Source organism: Panthera uncia, chromosome B4 (genome assembly GCF_023721935.1).
Source record: "Panthera uncia isolate 11264 chromosome B4, Puncia_PCG_1.0, whole genome shotgun sequence".
NCBI lineage: Eukaryota > Metazoa > Chordata > Mammalia > Carnivora > Felidae > Panthera > Panthera uncia.
In genome coordinates this window covers 72,836,797-72,853,396 of record NC_064809.1, presented here as the reverse complement: position 1 = coordinate 72,853,396, position 16,600 = coordinate 72,836,797, and the positions used below count along the sequence as shown (strand labels likewise).

The 16,600-nt window shown below is 39.8% G+C and overlaps 1 protein-coding gene across 3 annotated transcripts in view; it reads left to right on the top strand.

Moving 5' to 3' along the window:
- Positions 1-16,599, top strand: part of SENP1 (SUMO specific peptidase 1) — a 50,509-nt gene extending 33,910 nt beyond the window's left edge. For 2 of the 3 annotated variants that reach the window (XM_049627243.1, XM_049627242.1), the window contains 5 exons: positions 11,913-12,116; positions 12,945-13,024; positions 13,960-14,044; positions 14,562-14,657; positions 15,603-16,599. In XM_049627243.1, the coding sequence (XP_049483200.1) occupies positions 11,913-12,116; positions 12,945-13,024; positions 13,960-14,044; positions 14,562-14,657; positions 15,603-15,665 (528 nt within the window). In that variant the 3' untranslated portion in view covers positions 15,666-16,599. The other variant, XM_049627244.1, reaches the window with a different exon arrangement.
- Position 16,600: the final 1 nt, after the last annotated feature.

Below are 16,600 nucleotides of genomic sequence, written 5' to 3'. Positions count from 1 at the left end.
CCTGAGTAGCTTCTTCCTTTCTTAGGCCCAGAAGAAACATCCTTGCCTGATATATTGAGTATACTCAAAACTTCACAGCTGTGGGAGATTTTTAGAAACTCAGTATAGTATGCACTAGCGATTCTAGATACCTAAAGTTTTGTCTTGTATGCTTACAGTCTTCCAAATAATAATATTGGCTAACATCTTTTGAGCATTTACCTCATGCTAGGCACTATTATTGTAAGTGTTTTATGTGTTCTATTCATATAACAGTCGCCACAAACCTTGGAGAGGTATATACTGTAGTTTAACTGTCTCTGTTTTATAGATGAAGAAACAAAGCCTGGAAAGATTAAGAAACTTCTAAAGTTATATGGCTAGTAAGTAGCAGAGCCAGGATTTAGACCCAAGCGTTGGGTCTTATCTGTTATACTATACTGCCTCAAAATCTTAAATTGGATCCTGTCTTAGGATTAGATGTATTGAATGTGAGAGCCATATGCCATGCCCAGCATGTTGATTTTCTTTAGGGCCAGCTGGACTAGCCCCATTCTTTTTGCCAAAGGTCAGTTTCTAAAATACAAATTTCAGAAGTTCATCACTCCCTGAATAAATCTTTGAACAAAAATGTTAAGGAATATATGGTTTGATATTGTCTTGCTTTAGGGGAAACCACCCTTGCTCAGAATAGTGATACTAGAACATTGGATCAAATAACAGAAAGAAAAAAAAAAAAAGAGTTCACCAAATCAAAGGGCAAAATAGAAATCAAGGACAGTCAAAAGTATCCACCAATTAAATGTTTTTGATTTTAAGACATTAATCTGTGGTTTCTTGCCATTTTTTGCCTACTACTGCTAAATGGGAAGGGGTCAGTTATTCTATTTGGCTTGTAGCCTATTTGTTGTAAATTACGCAAAACCTCCTAGAGGGCAGCAATGAGTAGGATATGAGCTGAGTCCTTGCTATTTACTGTGGCAGTTACCTCAGTGAGATAGATACCTTACAGAAGCGGCATTCATCAGGACATATTTTCCATTCCCTCGGCCCATCAAAGGTTTGGTTTCTAGCAAGCAAAGTTAATGGAAATTACATTATGTAGGAGAGTCGAGGAGAAGGAGAGATTCCTTGTCTACTTTATCTCTACTATACCTACCCATAACTTGTGTAGGGAGTGCTTGCTAGAATTATGTTAACCTTGAAAGCAGGTACCAGTTCACATGTCTGTGATGATGATAACTATTTTGTTTTTATTTATTTATTTATTTATTTATTTATTTTTAATTTTTTTTTTTCAACGTTTTTTATTTATTTTTGGGACAGAGAGAGACAGAGCATGAACGGGGGAGGGTCAGAGAGAGAGGGAGACACAGAATCGGAAACAGGCTCCAGGCTCCGAGCCATCAGCCCAGAGCCTGACGCGGGGCTTGAACTCACGGACCGCGAGATCGTGACCTGGCTGAAGTCGGACGCTTAACCGACTGCGCCACCCAGGCGCCCCGATGATAACTATTTTGAAATGCACCATTGTCAAAGTACTGTATTTTTCAGGCTTTTAAGGTTACTGTTCTTGAGAAGTTAACATTCTGATGAGGAAATAGTAGATATCCTTAAGTATTCATGTTCATTTAAAAATAAGTTATTCTGTTTCTCAGTTGTGAGTTCTCAGTTTTCTTTTGCAAGTAATTTGTCCTCTCTCCAATCCTATTCTTCCCTCAAATATATATTTTCATTATAACCATTTCTCTTCTTTCTGTATTTCCTATCACTTTTATAGGCTACTTTAAATATTTCTCCAAAATAAGGTAACTGATATAATATTCTTACCATTTTATAGACAAGGAATATAAGATCCTAGAAGTAAAGGGGATCAGATTTAGTTTAATAAGGAAAATAAAACCTAGAAGTCCTGTATTTAGAATATGTACAGAAAGCCATTAGGCTACCCTTTCTCTTATCTCTTTACTAAAAGAAGAGTTGGCTACATTACCTGTTCATAAAATAACAGCTTTCAAACATATTTTCATGAGTGGATTTATGTATAGATGAATAGTTAAATTCTGTATAGCTTCAGAGGACTAATGATTGACAGGATTGACATTTTAACTCACTATAAGAAAATGAAACTTCTCAAAAATGGAATGTGGGAACTGGCTGCCTTTGTAAAGAATACAAAAGGAGGCTGGAAGGCTGATAACACCAGGGACATTATAGATGGGGATTTCTATACTGGGTCTGGCAATTAGTTTTGAATAGAAATATCTAAAGAAAGGAGGTCAGGGTTAAGAAGAGGTGGAATTAGTTGCAAAACTAGATTAAAAATCACAATCAAGAAACAAAGGAAATGTTTTAAAAATATTTGTTTACTTTTAATATAATTTATTGTCAAGTTGACTAAATAGTATATACAGTATGCTCTTGGTTTTGAGGGTAGATTCCCGTGATTCATCGCTTACATACAGCACCCAGTGCTCATACCAACAAGTGGCCTCCTCAATGCCCATCACCCATTTTCCCCTCTTCCCTGTCCCCCCCCCCCCCAATCAAGCTTCAGTTTGTTCTCTGTATTTGTCTCTTATGGTTTGCCTCCCTCCCTCTCTGTTTGTAACTATTTTTCTCTCCTTCCCCCATGGTCTTCTGTTAAGTTTCTCAAGTTCCACATATGAGTGAAAACATATGATATCTTTATTTTAGAGAGATTGAGAAAGAGAGAGAGCGTGAAGAGGGGAGGGGCAGATAGAGAGGGAGACATCGAATCCGAAGCAGGCTCCGGGCTCCACACTGTCAGCACAGACCCCAGTGTGGGGCTCAGACTCAAGAACCATGAGATCATGACCTGAGCCAAAGTCAAATGCTTAACTGACTGAGCCACCCAGGTGCCCCAGAAAGGAAATATTTTTAAATGGATGCCAGCACTAGAAATTATTTGTTGATTCCTGGCGATTGATTTAGGTAACTTCTGTGATTCAGTGGCTTGATGTTTGTGCTTTATAGCCTGATGATTCTACTTCTTAGAGGGCTTAAGCATTGTTTTATAAGTCTTCAGATAAATTTAGAAATACATGGAAATTATGTAGGCATACAAGTAAATGGATCTGACTTCTGCTTCTGGTCATGATAAAATAAAATGGATGAGGTTTACCCTTTCAGTTTAGCTAGAAAACTGAACAGAACATGAGACAACAATTTTCAGATGGTGGATAACAAGATCCCTGAGAGAAGGAAAATGAAAGGGATGAGCTAATGATTTCCCCACCTCACTAGGGTGGTATGTTGAGGGTAGAGAGCTGGAAGAAACTGGAAGTATCTGACAGTCTTGCCAAGTGGAGGAGACAATTCAGACATCAGGGAGGTGAAAGTCGCTAAGGTTTGTGAGGTACAATACTGAAGGGAGGGTGGCTGCACAAAGAGAAAGTCCCAGAGACATGCAGAGGCCCCACTTAAATCTTTGACTGAGCATTGATCTGTACATATATAGAAAGAAAATACCAGAGGCTAGGGAAAGAACACCAGAAAAAAAGGAATCAGAACAAACCTCAAAGCTAACACAGGTGCTTAGAGTAGTTCGTATTCCAACCAGTTAGAGTGGAAAGGTCATGAGGCATTGAATAGAGCCTCAAAAGGATATTACCTCAGGAGTTGGGCCAAACTGGCCCTAGAATAGAGGCTACTCTGGACCTGTGGTAGCAAAGTTTAATTTAAGTCTTGAAAACTTGAAAATGAGTTGAATGACTTACCTGTATCACAGAACAAAAGCCCAACAATATTTAAAGAAATACAGGGGCGCCTGGGTGGCTCAGTCGGTTAAGCGTCCGACTTCAACTCAGGCCACAGTCTCGCGGTCCGTGAGTTCGAGCCCCGCGTCGGGCTCTGGGCTGGCTGATGGCTCAGAGCCTGGAGCCTGCTTCCGATTCTGTGTCTCCCTCTCTCTCTGCCCCTCCCCCGTTCATGCTCTGTCTCTCTCTGTCTCAAAAATAAATAAACGTTAAAAAAAATTTTTTTTAATAAAAAAGAAATACAAACATATTCTGGTAACAACAAAACCTAGTGACATGAAATCACAATATCCAGCATCCAATCAGATGTTACCAGGCATATAAGGTAGAGGGAAAATGCAACTTAGAACAAAGGAAAAAACAGTTACTAGAAATACCCAGAAATGACAAAAATGATAGAACTAGCTTACGTTGGCAGGATATTAAAGGGGATATTATAAATACATTCCATATGGTTAGGAATTTAGAGGAAAATTAACATTATGGTGAGAAAAATGGAAGATGTAAAAGAAGATTTCAGTTGAACTTAACAGGGATGAAAAATACAGTATCTGAAATAGAGAATGTATGAGGTAAGATTAATAGTAGATTGGACCCTACAGAAGAAAAAAGTAGTGAATTACAATATATGGCAACAGGAACAATCCAAGTGAAACAAAAGGCTGAAGAAAGATGAGTATCAATGAGCTGTGGAGCAATATTAAGCAGTCTGAGCATGTAATTAGAATCTCAGAAGGAAAGATGGGTGTAAGTGTTATCAGAAAAATGTTTGAAGAGGGGCGCCTGGGTGGCGCAGTCGGTTAAGCGTCCGACTTCAGCCAGGTCACGATCTCGCGGTCTGTGAGTTCGAGCCCCGCGTCAGGCTCTGGGCTGATGGCTCGGAGCCTGGAGCCTGTTTCCGATTCTGTGTCTCCCTCTCTCTCTGCCCCTCCCCCGTTCATGCTCTGTCTCTCTCTGTCCCAAAAAAAAAAAAAAAAAAAAAAAGTTTGAAAAAAAAAAAAAAAAAAAAAAAAAAAAGAAAAATGTTTGAAGATACAATGGTAGATTTTCCAACTTTGGAAACTTAAACACTGGCAGATTCAAGAAATTCAGCATACCCCAAGTAGAAGAGACACCACACAAAAAGTATAATAATCAAGTTGCTGAAAAACAGTGGTAAAGAAAAACATAAAAGCAGCCAGAGGAAAATAGATACATTATATACTAAAGGAATATATAATGTGTTTCCAACAGAAGTAAGTGTAGGCCAGAAGACAGTGTAGCTACCTTTTTCAGATACTGAAGGAAAGGGGTGCCTGGGTGGCTCAGTCAGTTAAGCGTCTGACTCTTGATTTCTGCTCAGGTCATGACCTCATAGTTTGTGGGTTTGAGCCCCACATTAGGGCTCTACACTGTCAGTGCTTGGGATTCTCTCTCTCTCTGCCCCGCCCCCATCTCAAAAAATAAACTTAAAAAATTTTTAAGAAAAAGGTACTGAAGGGAAAAGAAAACTTGTCAACTTACATTCCGTACCCAGCAAATACATCTTTCAAAAAACAAGGGTGTACTTTTTTCAGACAAACAAATGCCGAGAGAATGCATCACTAACAGACCTGTCTTATAAGAAATATTAAAGGGTATTCTTCAGGCAAAAGGAAACTATGAGGTAGAAATTTGAATCTATACAAAGGAATGAAGAGCAGTGAAAATGTCCTCATTTTTTAATACCTCTGTAAGACAATTGACTAGTGAAAGCAGAAATAAGACAATGTATTGTGGGATTTGGAATATAAGATATGACAGTCATAACACAAAAGAGGGGGGAAGTGAAAGTACATACTAGCATAAGATTTTTACACAGTATGTGAAGTGGTATAGTGTTATATGAAGATAGATTGTCATAAGTTAAAGACCTATATTAAAAATCCTAGAGCAACCACTGAAAAACAAAAATAAAAAACAAAGAGGTATAGTTAATAAGCAAATAATGAAGATAAAATGGAATAAAAATACGCAATCCAATGGAAGCCAGGAAAAGAAGAAAAAAGATATGAAGAACAGACCCAGCAATATCAATAATCATTAAATGTAAATGGTCTAAGCCAGCACACCCAATAGAAATATAATGTGAGCCACATATGTAATTAAACATTTTTTTTAATGTTTATTTTTGAGAGAGAGAGAATGAGCAGGGGAGGGGCAGAGAGAGGGAAACACAGAGTTTGAAGCAGGCTTCAGGCTCTGAGCTGTCAGCACAGAGCCCGACACGGGGCTCAAACTCATGAACCATGAGATCATGACCTGAGCTGAAGTTGGATGCTTAACCGACCGCGCTATCTAGGTGCCCCTTAAATTTTCCAGTAGTCACATTGAAAAAAGTAAAAAGAAACAGGTAAAATTAATTTTAATAGTATATTTTACTTAATGTGATGTATGCAAAATGTGTCATTTTAGTGTATAGTAAATATTAAAATATTATTCAAGAGATATTTTTACCTCCCCTTTAAAATTTGTACATGGGGGGCCTGGGTGGCTCTGTCATTTGAACGTCAGACTCTCGATTTCAGCTCAGGTCATGATTCCAGGGTTGTGGGATCGAGCCCCACACCCAGCTCCGCTCTGAGTGTGGAGCATCCTTAAGATTGTCTCTCTCTCCATCTGTCCTTCTCCCCTGCTTGCATGCAAGTGTGCTGTCTCTGTTAAAAAAAAAAAAAAAAAAAAAAAAAAGCAGAACTGTCACAAGAAAGAAACCCATTTTGTTTTATTATTTATTTCAAATCCCTGTTTTTGCTTTTTTAAAAATTTTTTAGTAATCTCTACATGTAACATGGGGCTCATCTCACAACCCTGAGATCAAGAGTTGTGTGCTCTTCCCACTGAGCCAACCAGGTGCCCCAAGAAACCCATTTTAAATGTGAAGACACAGACAGTTAAAAGTAAAAGGATGCAAGTACTAGTCAAGAGAAAGATGAAATATAACTGTATTAATATCATATCAAGTAGAATTCAGAGCAAGGAATATTACCAGTGACAGACATTTCAAAAGGAGTAGGTTCTTCAAGAGTACTTAACCTAGATATGTATACACCTAGTAACAGAACTTCAAAATATGTGAAGCAAAACTGATAGAACTGAAAGGAGAAATAGATAAATCTTTAATTACTGTTGGAGACTTTTGCATCTCTCTCAACAATCAATAGAAGAAGTAGAAAATCATTAAGGATATAAAAAGCCAGAGTAGGGGCACCTGGGTAGCTCAGTCAGTTGCGCATCCGACTCTTGGCTTCAGCTCAGGTCATGATCTCGCAGCTTCATGGATGCAAGCCCCACATTGGACTCTGTGCTAACAGCACAGAGCCTGCTTGGAATTCTCTCTCCCTTTCTCTCTGCCCCTCCTCCACTCAGGCTGTGTCTGTCTCTCTCAAAATAAATAAATAAACTTAAAAAACAAAAAAAAAGCCAGAGTAGGTACCCAAATGCTTGTGGGCAGGAAACACTTCCTTCTCTACACAGCACTAAATATGCCCTATTCCGTGTGGAGAGACAGGATGATGCTCTCCGGTCTCTTTATTTTCCCTCCAGGACCCTGTTCTTCCTATCATCCCTTACTATTAATTTACATAGATGAATTAGGAAAAGAGCAAGCAGACATGTCTTTCCTTATTAATTATTGTCAATTATTTCCAAAGTGCAAAATCATTAGACTGTTGGAATTTTGTATTTCTGACTTCTTTCCAGCTAGGGAAACACCATAAGGAAAAGACTCATAGCATTTATGGGGAGTGAGGGAGTACAGGTGAATTAAGGTAGAATCTATGTAGCAGACTGACTACACTGATGACAAACCTAACTAGCCAGGCAGACTAATTACCTATTTTGTAAGTCTCATCTCTGAAAGGAGAGAAATGTCTTTCAACTATCCTGTATCACAATAGCCTTGTGTATAGAGAAGTTAGTCTTACTTGATTGATAGTAGGGAAGTAAGAAGTAAGACATAATAAGTGATATACTAAGATCATCTGACTTTTATTGCAGAATCAGCATCTGAAATCAGAGCACATAACTCTGCCTAGCATTCTGACTTTTGTAACAAAAGTGGAAATAGAGAATTAGTAGTGATCACAGCTTCCTGGTTTCCAAGAAGCTGTTAAATTTAAGTGATGCTCAGTAAAGAGAGCAAAACATTTAATGTAAAACATTAAGCCCAACTAGTCAAGCCTAGCACAGGGAATAGGTTTTCCTTAGGGAATAAAAAGTGATTCCACTAGGCAAAATGAGATAAATTAGTTAGGTGAATATGATGTGTCTACCATATGCTCTGTACTCTTACATGTAGAATAGTGATCAGATTGGAAGGAAATTTCAGTGTTTCTAACATGACTTACTGGTAGGTTCCACATCATTATAGTTATCTCTTAAAGGCGTCTCTTAATAGAACTAGTCCTTTTGATAAACCAGGGATTTATGCAGGGTCATAGGGAGAATAATAGTAATTGCAGTTATCACAACTCCATAAAAATAGATGTTGTCTGTGTTTGTCTAAAACTTTGGCAGTAATTCTAATAAATAATTTGTTACTTGAATTTGCATGTGAGAAAAATCCTGGGTATGTGTTCACAGTGAGGGATGCAATACACAGAGCTTACCTGAAGTCTGCCTTCTGTATTAATTAGGTTAGATCTTAGGGGCAAATGACCTGACTCATAAGTGCTGCTGCTTGTCTTATCTCTGTGGTTTGTGGTTGACAAGGATAGATTTAATTTGACCATCAGAATAGGGAGGTCAAGTTGAAAACGTAGAAAAGTAAAACAGGGAAAATGGCTCCCCCCAAACTTGCCTTGGTCTCTGCTTAGGAGCACTGCTAAGCCCAGGACTTTCAGAACATTTTCTAAGCCAGTTAGAAAGGTTTAATGTGTAGAATTGGGAAGGGTTAAAAGTTAAGATAGTATTGTTATTGAGATGTTTTACTTCTAAATGGATGAGAAAACAATAGTTTAGCTGGTTTACTGGGTGAGAAGGAAGATACAAATAGCAGTGGTCATTTATGTCATTGTGGTAACATACAGGAAAAATATTGAGTCCTTAGTCTGAAAACATTGTAGGCTTCTTTTTTTAAAAGAGAAGCATTTCCAGCTTCAGCCTGGCAGCTCTTCAAATAAAATCACAAAGGAACAAGACACTATAAACAACAGTCCCACCCCTCAAAAAGCACTGCATAGACAAGCAGGCGCTCATGGCCAAGGCTGTGAAGGCAGGAGGAGGGGCAGCCCCTTAGTCACTGGAGCCGCAGCGGGCATACAGACAAGTGTGGGCCCCAAAAAGAGTGACAAGTGGACCAACACTGGCAGTTGTCCCCACATACTGGTATATTGGCAAGACAAACACAGCACAGGGCTGATTTACTACTTTTAGCCCCCTTATTTCAAGGGGAATTCAAGATCTTCTGGCACTAAGAGAGTCTTGTGTGCAAAAAAGCTCTCACTATAGGAGGGGAGAGACCCTTGTCTTCACAAAACACAAGCAAATGCTCTATCACTGCTTCTCTTTCATCTTAAACACTGTGATCCCTTCTCTCATTTCTTTTTCCTTCATCTTCAGCCCTCCTCTGTGAGATGACACGTAGGATTCTTTTTGTTCTCTAACTCCTAGCTTGTTTTTTTTGGTATGATTGTGTCTTGGCTGACCTATGGCAATTTTCCTCATTTGGACAGAGTAATAGCTGAAAAACTGAGGAAACTTGGATCTTCGTTCTGCCTCAGATGTCAGATTATACATCCTCAGTTAATGGGAAGGAACATTGAGGCCACCAAGCTCCCTCCTACTGGGATACAGGGGAAGTGAAAAAGAGCCCAGATCACTCCTTAGAGCTAATTAACAAGCTGACTTTGGAGGAGGTCCTTTCCCTCACAGTGGACAGACCTTGGTTGGAGGCAGAACTGAAGCGATGGAAGAGGGATTCTCAACGGAATTAGACAATGTGGTATCCTGATCATTAGGTCTCTTTTCTTCTTAAGTTGGGTTGGCCTTCAGCTTTATAGTCCATGCTTTTACAATTAAAACATAAAAATAAAAAACCTAACAATCCAGGGTGTGTAAGTCTAATTTCATTGGTTTCTAGAACTCCTTCCTCCTAGGAAAATCATGGGTAGCATGATACTCATTTATGTCATCCTTTTTCACTTCAGGGTAATGATCCCAAAGGTGATGCTCCTCTGATAGACACCTAAGGGAGATACCTCTTCATGGCTTTCATGTGCTTGGGCCTCCTTGTCTCTGCCTGATTCTTTCCATCTCTTGCTCGAGTCCTTATTGCCTTTTAGAGTACATGACTTGTCTGCACCATGGAAAATTTGGCTTACAGTGAATGGCAGTCATCTGCCTATTCATTTCACCCCTTGGATTGAAGGGTTTAGCCTCGTAACATGGCTAATGCTGTGGGATGAGTAGAATACCAGAGGAATCAATCCTTTCTTGCTGATTTTTTTCTCACTAGAGAATGTAGTTTATAGCCTAGAAATCTGTGCCTGTTGGACAAGTCTTCCTGCATTCCTGGCTGCCTTTCACAGGCCTAGAATCATCGTTAGCACCATTATCCTTGGGGGCAGAATTAGATTGAAAGCCTCCATTTGAGAAATCTGTGATCCTAATTATGTTTTGATTCATTATCATTATTTAAAATAACTGAGCTCCTGTTATCTATTGGGCATCACACTAGGCAGAGGATTAGCCACAACCCAAGTCCTCTGGACCTGTTGGGCCTGTTGCTCAGACTTCAGAGATGCAGGCAGAACAGTGTCTGTCTTCAGTCCTAGTCTTCCCTCCCACCCCCACCCTCAGAGCTCTGCTTCAAGGCGAGTGTGGTTTCCCTGCAACTGCCTAGGCGTCCTCTTCTATAGGCCCTTTCTCTAGTCTAGACCATGTTTTGGTGTGTTCCTGGCAGTGTTCCCTGCTGCCTACCCAGTATGTAGTTGCCTACTGTTGGGCAGTAGCTCACTGCTCTGGCATCCTAGTGTGTAAATATTTGTCAAAGGACAGGGGCGTTTTCCCATTCCCCAAAAAGCATTCTGAAAAATGTGCCTGTTTTCTTAGTCATATTTCCAAGCTGTGGATCAGTTAGCCCATTCATTCCTTGCAGTTGACAGACACTGGCCTGGCCTTAGCTGGCCACATAAAGTCGGTATGCAGTAACTTCCGGCACGGTAACTTTCAGGCTTGAGTACCACGGTGTCTTGGACCTACAGGAACCATAGTGGACACGGTCAATATTAGAGAATACGTTGTTTCATTAACAGAAAGTATCACGTATCTTCCATAACGTGAATTAAATTTCTTTCGCTCATACTTGATACTGGAGGCATAAATAGAGTCAACAAAAATGAGAAAGCTAACCATATAGATTCTGGAGGAGAACTTTACTCTTCATGTTTGTGACTGGGCTTTCAGGTCTCATGTAATGTAGGTTTTTATACAACATCCGTGTCTGCCTCTGTAAAGGTACAGTGCTGAGCTGTCAGTTTAGAGGTGTTTTTCCCAGTGCGGTTGATGGTTTATCCTGTCACTCAATTCTACTTGAGACCAAAGCAGTTTGCCTCTGCAAGATGGCTTATTAGGCTGGAAAGGCAGTCTTTAGCCATGGAACAGTTTTCTGTCTGTGCAAAATTACGTGACCCACATGTAAGGATTGAACTGTTGGTCTTAGCTATTATACTAGACTGTGAGCTCAGGATTTCTTTAAGTTGTTCACCCAGCCTCAGTAGATTAAAGTAACTACTAATGTGTCTTATCAAAATGTTTGGCTCCTTCCTTTCCTTTTCTCTTAAGTCTCGCCTTCTAGCACCCCTTCCTCCTCACTCTTGTTTTTTGACCTAATCCTCAGTCTTCTACAGATCTGACCAGCATGCTCTCATATGGATCCTACAACCCATAATATGTGTGTGTGTGTGTGTGTGTGTGTGTGTGTGTGTGTGTGTTCACTTTTTCTGTTTTCACTGTTTACAAGTACCTCAACCCTCCAGAATTTGATCTGGGGGCATGAGGCTGTTGGGTGTTGAAGTCTTAATTGATTAGGAAACAATAATATATGCTGTGCAATACAGCAACTGCTTTTCCTTCATAAAATACAACTGTTTTGAAAGGACTGAATATCTATTTTAATACATAAATTTCTTCCCATAGATCATCAATTTCTACATGAATATGTTGATGGAGCGAAGTAAAGAGAAGGGATTACCAAGTGTGCATGCATTTAATACCTTTTTTTTCACTAAGTTAAAAACGGCTGGTTATCAGGCAGTGAAACGTTGGACAAAGAAAGTGGATGTGTTTTCTGTTGACATTCTTTTGGTGCCCATTCACCTGGGAGTGCACTGGTGTCTTGCTGTGAGTACCTCTCCTTTAATCAAATTTAAAAGAAATCTACATAATTATAGAATATACAGAGTAGTGAGTAGTAATTCTACATTTTCACTGGATGATTGTGAGAAAGAATAGTATTTAGTTGGCTGAAAATTGGATAGATCAATGAACTTCCTGTCAAGAGTGGGAGATACTTAGACTTTGAAGAAAGTTGTGGAATTTCCTTTTCTGGAAATATTTAAAAGGGAGTTGTAAGTCTATAAACAGCCTCAAGGCAAGGCATGGGGAGAAAAAGTGACTTTTTATGATGCTGCCAACTCAGATTCTGTGACTATTGTTTTCTGCCTAATCATGATTTGCATACTTGGTAATTTAATACTTTTTATGACCCTGAGAACATGAATACATTAGCTTAATATATTAACAAAAATATAAAAGTTATTTCACAATCTATTTTGAATTACATTTTAAAAGCATAAAGCCAAAGAGAAATTCTGTACATAAAGAACAAAACCCCAAATCTTTTACCATCTTTCTGACACTGTGTGGAAATGATTTTATTCATCTTACAGTCTCTGAAGAGCATGTGTGTCTTCACTGTTGTCTGCATTGCAGATGAAGAACCTACATACGAGAAAAAGATTTCAGGGCCACTAATGAGGTCACCATAGTTCCATGTAAATAATCCCCTTCTTCTTTCCTCACAGCTTAAGCATGGTATAATGCAGAGTATCAGTTAAACTTGTTGTGATTTCACAAGAAATCTGGCAAAAGGCTCTAAATTCCAGGGAAGGGAAAAGCTGAGAAACTACTTTTCTTCATTTTATAAACACGCAGATTTTTTATTCCCAGGTTGTGGACTTTCGAAAGAAGAATATTACCTATTACGACTCTATGGGTGGGATAAACAATGAAGCCTGCAGGATCCTCCTGTAAGTAGGGAGTTGAGGACAAAAGAGTTTGGTGTCAGGGCATATGTTGTGTTTTTCCAGCTGTTGAACTCAGTTCTTTTGTTACCGTCAATGGAGTGATTAATAAAGAAAATTTTCATATTAAGAATGGATATTTTATGTCTGAGTAAGTCAAGTTTTATAGTAATATATGATACCCCAAATATATGGGACAACTATTGTCCCAGTGCACTAAAAATAATGAGTGAGTCAATATGTATATATAGATATAGAAACTACTTAGAAATCATCTAATCCACCCTCCTAATTTTTCAGATGAAGAAATCAAGACTCACAGAGGTGACTTTGATATGCTCAGGTCCTACTAGTTAGTGGCTCAACTGGGAACCAGAATGCAAATCTCTTTATACCCTTTATCTGTTTCTCTCTCCAAAATGCCTATTCCTCACTGTACCACTGTACCACTCTGGTGGCCAGGAGGAGGTAGGTTCCAGAATGAACAGTTTGCACTTAAGAAGAGTGCTGTATATGAGGTATGCACTCATCAAGTTGTGATTTGGATTGAATTTTCACACAGGAGAGTCAAAATTAAAATAATGAATAAATGTCTTGATATTGCTAGAGAAATCTTCTTCCACGAGACTGAGTTCTAAAGGACCATATAAACCAGGGAAAAGAATCAAAACTCATTCCTCAGGATGAGTAGCAGGTAGCAGGAACCTGGGTGTCAGAGGCAGAGGTCATGTTTCTCTTGGGTTGCCAGGGTGGGCATGAATTATGGGGAGTTGCAGGGGAAGTTTAGGAGTCCAGAGATTCCCTGCCCAGCATTGCATTATATACTGTTTTCCCCAGAAGTGCAAACAAAACCCTTCTTAAGGGTTGTTAGCCCCATTCTTAAGGTGGCAGCTGTCCTCAGTGTTCCCACAGCTCATCTCATTCTCTCCCAATGCCTTTAGCCAATACCTAAAGCAAGAAAGCATTGACAAGAAAAGGAAAGAGTTTGACACCAATGGCTGGCAGCTCTTCAGCAAGAAAAGCCAGGTACATTTCATCTTGATAAAGTAGAAATCCTGGGAAGGCAAGGTTTTACTGCTTGATTCCCAGGGACCTTCTGTCTTAGTGTCTAGCCTGACTTCAGCTTGGTTGTTTGGTTCCTCAGGGAAGATAGAGTAAGTTCTGTGGGAAAACTGGTAATGTGTTTCTCATGCAGAACTAGGTTTTCTAAATGCCCAGCTATTTTGCTGAGCTTTTCACTCCTGTGGGAAATGTTTGCTGATTGGCCGTTGTGGGAGGGACTAGTCTTTACATCCTTGGGTGTCATGGAAGTCTAAGAGAGTCTCCTGTGTTATTAATAGGAAGATTAATATTAATATGAAGACCTGACTGAGATGCTATATTTTTTCCTCTGAGCTTCTGTTGTTCTGGGTGGTGGACTTAGGGTCATCTCTTCAAAATTCAGGGAAACCTATAACATTTGTATTCTTTGGTTCTTATTTATAATCTAATTAGAAGGAAAGAAGTTTGGAACAATGTTACCTTTTCGTTTTTGATCTTTCAGGAAATTCCACAGCAGATGAATGGAAGTGATTGTGGCATGTTTGCCTGCAAATATGCTGACTGCATTACCAAAGACAGACCAATCAACTTCACACAGGTGAGCTGAGCCTTCAGGAAGGAGCCCTGTGACCACCCTGTCTCCAGGCTGCCCGATAGATGTATTTTCATCCACTTGCTCTGCTTATGGGACTCTGTCTGTGGCTCATAACACTGGTGGTTACTGCCTGTACCACATCACAAGAAAAAGGATAGTGATAGGCTACATCCTGGGTTATCTTACATCACGTATCGTAGTCAAGGAATCCTGGTCATTAGCAGATTCTTCTTCTCTCTCTCCCCCACCTACCTCAATTCCTATAGGAAACAGAGAACTGGGACCAGAGCACGTTTTCTTCATTTTCTCTTTATTTAGTTAGCAGTCAGGTTTTGGAACAGGCCACACCTTGAACTCCTAGTGTATTTGTCATGTTGCCTTCCTCCTCTCTGCCCCTCACCTGATACACCTGATCATTCTTCTCTTAGTTTGTGATTGTTTATTTCTGTCCATGTGGTCCTTCAGAGACCAGAGTGGATTGAGACTAGAGATTATGGTTTATTCTGTGTCCTTCACTTCACATTAATGGTTTTACCAGACTTTTCCACCATAGCCCTTGAGTGGAGCTGATTCTTGCAGTTCCTATAACTCTTCCCCTAAAAAGTGAATTTTTGATTTTTGGGCCTTAGACTCCTATCTTCTTCAGGGTTCAACATAGAGGACTTGATAGACACCATTCTCAAAATTCTTAGAGAAGTTCAGGTATAGCCTGGGGACTTCTAGCAATGCCCAATAAAATTTGTAAGGCCACAACAATGGAAAAGAGCAATAGAGATAGCAGTAGAAAACAATAGAAGAAAATTACATGTAATCAAGAATTGAGCAATTTGAAAGACCAGAAATGCAACTGAGGCTCTTTTAGTTGTAAATCTTGAGAAGGGAAGAAAGGAGTATTGGGTCTGGGTAAAAACAATGAAAAAAATTAAGTGTATCTCTGTGTCCCTACAGCAACACATGCCATACTTCCGGAAGCGGATGGTCTGGGAGATTCTCCACCGAAAGCTCTTGTGAAGACTGTCTCAGTTAGCCGACATTGACCTTGCGGGGGACCAGCTCTTTGTTGTCTATAGCCAGAGACCTTGGAGACAGCTGCTCCCAACCCTCTGTTCTTGTAAAGCCCTTGATCCTGGACCAGGCCCTGGCGAGATGCATTCACAAGCACATCTGCCTTTCCTTTTGTATCTCAGATACTATTTTTGCAAAGAAACTTTGGTGCTGTGAAAGGGGTGAGGGACATCCCTAAGCTGAAGAGAGAGACTGCTTTTCACTTCTTCAGTTCTGCCATCTTGTTTTCAAAGGGCTCCAGCCTCACTCGGTCCCTAATTTGGGGGCCGAGAGAAGCTTGGACAGATTCTTGGTTTCATATAAACTCTTGTTAGGCCTTACTAAGAGGTAGGAAAGGGCATGGGCAAAAAGGTAGGGATGAAAACCACCAGCATATACACGCACACATACATACACACAGGATTTTCAAGATGTGTTGTCAGGAAAGTGACTGTAAACTGGACTTTGGGTCACATGCATAAGTCCCTCCTCCAGGATTTTCCCTATTTATATGCCTCTTTGTGAAATCCGTCTGCTTCTGTACAAGGCTATTTTATCATCTGTAGCTTCCTCCCATCCTGAGGCACAGCACATGAGCCCTGGGTGGACCCCAAAGTCCCAGGCAGTCCTTTCCTTAAAGCAGGGGTTTGCATGTGCTCACAACACATGATATGGGGAAGACCCACCCAGGGAGCGGTTTAGTGGAGCAACAAAGGCACCACTTTTACTGCCGCCTACTTCTGACCAAGAAGAAGGACCTCAGTCTTTAGCATAAAATTCCAGCATTGGATGAATGCAGGTCTAGTTTGGTCTGTGGCTAGTTAGTTTAAATATGTTTCTAACCACAGAGAATTTTATATATATATATATATATATATATATATATATATATATATATATAT